General features: G+C 45.2%; 1 protein-coding gene across 1 annotated transcript; it reads right to left on the reverse strand.

The window, feature by feature from the left end:
* Positions 1-228: 228 nt before the first annotated feature.
* Positions 229-2,130, reverse strand: LOC141025832 (protein FAR1-RELATED SEQUENCE 5-like). The gene is made up of 2 exons (XM_073501760.1): positions 1,520-2,130; positions 229-958 (listed from the first exon to the last, which is right to left on the reverse strand). Exons 1-2 carry the CDS (start codon positions 2,128-2,130, stop codon positions 229-231), a joined length of 1,341 nt encoding a protein of 446 aa, XP_073357861.1.
* Between the last annotated feature and the right edge of the window lie 2,321 nt (positions 2,131-4,451).

The raw sequence follows: 4,451 nt of genomic DNA on the forward strand, positions 1-4,451 counted from the left end.
CAGTAGAAATGGTATGGCAGATTCAGTAGAAATTGCATGGCAGATTCAGTTCAAGTAACATGGCAAATTCAGTGCCATACACGTGGCAACTGCAGTTATTCCTTCATGGCATTTTTACTTCAGATTCTGATGCACCTGAAGAGTCATTCTCCAGTTTTTACAAAATTTAGAACATCTAGATTACAAAAAAATGTCACCATGGACCAAGTCAAAGTGCTCCAATGTTGTTTACGGATTGCCCGTCCCTTTCTTTGGTTTATTATGTTTTGCTTGAATCTCCAATCCCGATTTGTATCTTATCTCTTTTGGACGCCCTTTTGTGATGGAACGGGGCGGGTTCCTAACATGTGTTTGTGTGCTTGCTGTTCCAGATCCTACCTCTGAGTTTTCAGATGATGGCCCTCTGGACGAAGGCACACTTGATGTGCGGGGGAACCTGTGTAAGGCTTCCTCAGCTTTCCTCTTCTTGATCTCATCAAGCTCTCTTTTGAGGGCCTTCCTGTGTTTTTCTGCGACCTTTGCTGTCTCATCACTCTTGCACGCTTCATCAATTAGTTCAGCATAGTTCTTTGTCAACACAACGTGCCTCATGGCTTCCATGGTTGACTCTGGTCTCTCGTCATGCACGGCCAAAACCGCGTTTGATGTTTGCGGCGCCAATGCGTCATCAGCGTCCCAAGTCCATCGCCGCCTTATGAAATGGCGGGGCATTCGTGTCACCGCGTTCAAGTCCATTACTTTTAGAATGTGACAGCACACAATCCCGTCCCGTTCGAATTTGCAGCATTGGCAGTAGTATTCGCCTTCGCTTATCGATGCCTTCACAAAGTAGTTCCTTCCCTTGTCTGGGTCTTCAGGTTCTGAATCCGACATGCCCATGATAGAACACACCTTGAACGTATGTTCGTCCACCTGGAAAGCCGTGTACATGCTGGCACGCTTTATTTCTTCCTGGAATCTGCAAGTTTTGTGTGGTTTTTGTTAAACTCTTGTGTGAAGTTTTTTGTAGCAACTTTTGTTTGTTGTGGCCAATGGAATTACAATCCGTTCAAACATGGCAACTACAGTTCATTAAACATGGCAACTGCAGTTGAGTAAACATGGCAACTGCAGTTCATTAAACATGGCAATTGCATTTCATTTAAACATGGCAACTACATAACAACTTCAATTTGGCATTTGCATTCCATACCATCATGGCCATTGGAATTTACATTTCATTAAATATGGCAACTGCAGTTCATTAAACATGGCAACTGCAGTTCATCAAACATGGCAACTGCAGTTACGCAAACATGGTAACTGCAGTTGAGTGAACGTGGCAAACTGCAGTTCATTAAGCATGGCAAACTGTAGTTCATTAAGCACGACAACTACATATCATGTTTACTCTGTACCTAATGGCTACTTTTCAACACAATCATCATTTTCAAATAAGCATTTCAACTGCATTGCATTCTACATGGCACCTGGTACCTTCATGATTTGTGCAAATAAGATTGTAACACAACTGACTTACTTGTTAAAAATCGCGTTGGTGTATATCTTGCTCATCTGCCTCTCCATTGGTAAATACGTTAGCAATTTTGGCTGCTTGAGCGCGGTGTTTGCTTCTTGCTGTAGCTCGGATCCCAGTATTTTTTGTTGCAAAGCGGTGTACTGCTTGGCAAACTGTAGTAATGAGTTGCCAGGGCTCACGTACCGCTTCAAAACAGCATTGAACCCCTCACTGCGTTGTGTAGTCTGCAGAAACGGGAAGAAGCACTGCATGAAGTAGGCCGACACCCAGTACATTCGCTTCTCCCACAAGCTAGCAAGCGTCTCGTGGTCTTGGACTTGATATGTTTTAATCATAGCCATCCAGCTCCTTTCAAACTCCTCCACCGTCAAGCTGTGGTCCACGCACAGCTCGAATGCCTTGTGCAGGTCTGGACGGTCAGCAAAGAACGGTCCTAGTGTCTCCTCAGCCTTCTTTATAATGTGCCACCTGCAGTGCCTGTGCACTGCCAACGGAAAGACCTCCTCTATGCCTGCACGCATGCTAAAATCCTGGTCTGTTATTATGTTCATCGGAGCAAGCCCACCCATGCACTCCAAGAAGGTCTTGAACAGCCAAACGTACCCATCCATGTCTTCGTTCCGAACGAGCCCGCATCCGAACTACAACGACTGATTGTGGTTATTTATTCCTATGAATGGAGCGCATGGCATCTTGTACATATAGTGAGATATGTCGCGTCGAATGAAATGCAATCTCGGAAATGTTTGTAGGCTCTTCTTGCAGCACCATCCACCCAATACATGTTCCTGACACGGTCCTCATCGTCCAATCTATCCTGTAGAAGAAATCTGGATCTTCCTTCGCTTTCTCACCGAAGTAGGCCATTGTGGCCTCTATGTCAGCCAACTTGCTCTCTCTACGGTACTTTGCCTTTAGGTTTGTGACGCCAGCTGGTATGTAGGGCATGCTACTCAAAGTCCCTTTTTTGCCGTGGATGAGTGATAGTATCTGGACCATTCTTGATGGACCGACGTTACAATCATGTAGCAGCTTTATGAATTTCTTCTCCAGGGGGGTGAATCCTCTGTGGGCGGTCAAAAATTTTACCAGGTCGAACTTCTTTATGAGTTTGTGGTTGTGCTCGTCAAAATATTCAGTGACCACCCACTGTGTTCCATCTACGTTTAGCTTACACCGGACAGGGCATTCCGTCTTGAGAATGATACCTCTCTTTCGTTCCGGAACGACAGGCGCAACACCTTTCCCCTTCTTGTTCCTTCGTGCCTTGTGGCACCTCATCTCACCTCTGCTGTACTCGTTAGTTTTCTTAATTTTCCTATGGTATTCGGTGTTGACCGCAAATCCATGGAACTTTGCATATGTCTGGTAGAATTCCTTTGCCTCTGCGAACGATTCAAATCTCTGCCCAACGTAAGGTGGCTGAGGTACCATGATCTCTGATTGCCCACCATCTTCATCCCCTTGTGCTTCGTCATCAGTTTCATCATTCACTTCAGCATCAGCGGTAGTTTCATCTACTTGAGTGTTGCCAGTGCTTGTGTTCAAAGGTGTGCTTGTCGGCATTGCTGGAATGATTGCCATTTCCGACTCTGACTCGGCATTGTTTGCAGCATGATTGTTGGTTGGCTGGTGGAACGCGTCTTCTGTGCGCTCAGAGCTCCCCGCAGTAGATGTCCCCGCGCCGCTGTCAATTGTAGTTGAAGGCCCTGTAATAAAAAAACAGGTACGAGCGTAAGATTTTGCTTGAATGACATGTTTATCGTAACGGAGTACATAAACTGCAAGTGATTTGGCATGACATCATTCAAACAGCAAGCCATGAGTCTGCATGTGGACATGCATGGCAACTGTAGTTCTCCCGTCATGGCAGCCACAGTCCAACAAACATGGCAACTACTGTTGCCAATGCATGGCAACCAGCTCCTTTCAGTACCAAAACTTGGATTCTATATCAATGGCAGCTGCAGTCCTACATACATGGCAAATACTGTTGCCAATACATGGCAACCAGTATATTCTAGCATCAAAACTTTGTATTCTAGGCTTGAGCTCACTAGGCAAATGCGATCAATCATTAGTGCTGCACACATGCTTTTAGCAATTGGCAAATCCCAAAGACAATATATGAGTCATTGCACACGACCACTTGTTAGCGTTTTCTGTTTGATTTTTTTCCACCATCACTGCTACAAATCTTCTTTTCCTCACATACTATTCCCACAAAAACAAATGCAGTGTTGTTTTTGTGGTTCAAATTTCCTTACCTTGTTGTGCCGCATGTGCCCATCTTGTGTGGTGTCACACCAAATTGACGTGCTCTGTCTGCAATCTGTGAAGCTTGCCATGAGACGTTTGCCGAGGTAGCACCACCGTAATAACCTATAATCATGGTAGTAGTTGGTCAATGCATGGCAACTGTAGTTTCTTCAACATGGAACATGCAGTGGTCTAACAATGCCACATAGATTTGTTCACACTTGCCATCCACGGTTGTTTGTACATTGCAATCACATTTTTGATCATACATGGCAACTGCAGTTTGTCCTGGCATGGCAACTGCAGCTGTCCAGACATGGCAACTGCAGTTGTCCAGGGATGGCAACTGCAGTTGTTCAGTCATGGCAACTGCAGTTGTCAACTATGCTCCTTCTGCTAATTCACCGTCTGCAACTTCACTTTTTATGGACTCACCTGTGTATGACGTCGATGGCAGGTACATGGGTGTCGCCTGATGCCACGTGCTGCATGAAGGTTCTGCATTTTTCCCGACATAACTCGTGAGTCTTTTGCCATCCTTTGCAAGTTTATTTTTCATGTCCACACCAGTATGTTTCATTTTCGTATGCGTTACCTTGATTTGCCACATTAGCTAGTTGAAGTTGGCTGCCCGTACATTTGTCAGTGTTAGCGCCCTGTGACTGAACTTGCC

Source organism: Aegilops tauschii, chromosome 6 (assembly GCF_002575655.3).
Source record: "Aegilops tauschii subsp. strangulata cultivar AL8/78 chromosome 6, Aet v6.0, whole genome shotgun sequence".
In the NCBI taxonomy this organism is placed as follows: domain Eukaryota; kingdom Viridiplantae; phylum Streptophyta; class Magnoliopsida; order Poales; family Poaceae; genus Aegilops; species Aegilops tauschii.

Coding starts and splice junctions, on each gene's coding strand:
- LOC141025832 (XM_073501760.1), bottom strand. CDS start 2,130: ATGGATGGGTACGTTTGGCTGTTCAAGACCTTCTTGGAGTGCATGGGT. Junction 959..1,519: donor ACCAACGCGATTTTTAACAA/GTAAGTCAGTTG, acceptor CAAAACTTGCAG/ATTCCAGGAAGAAATAAAGC.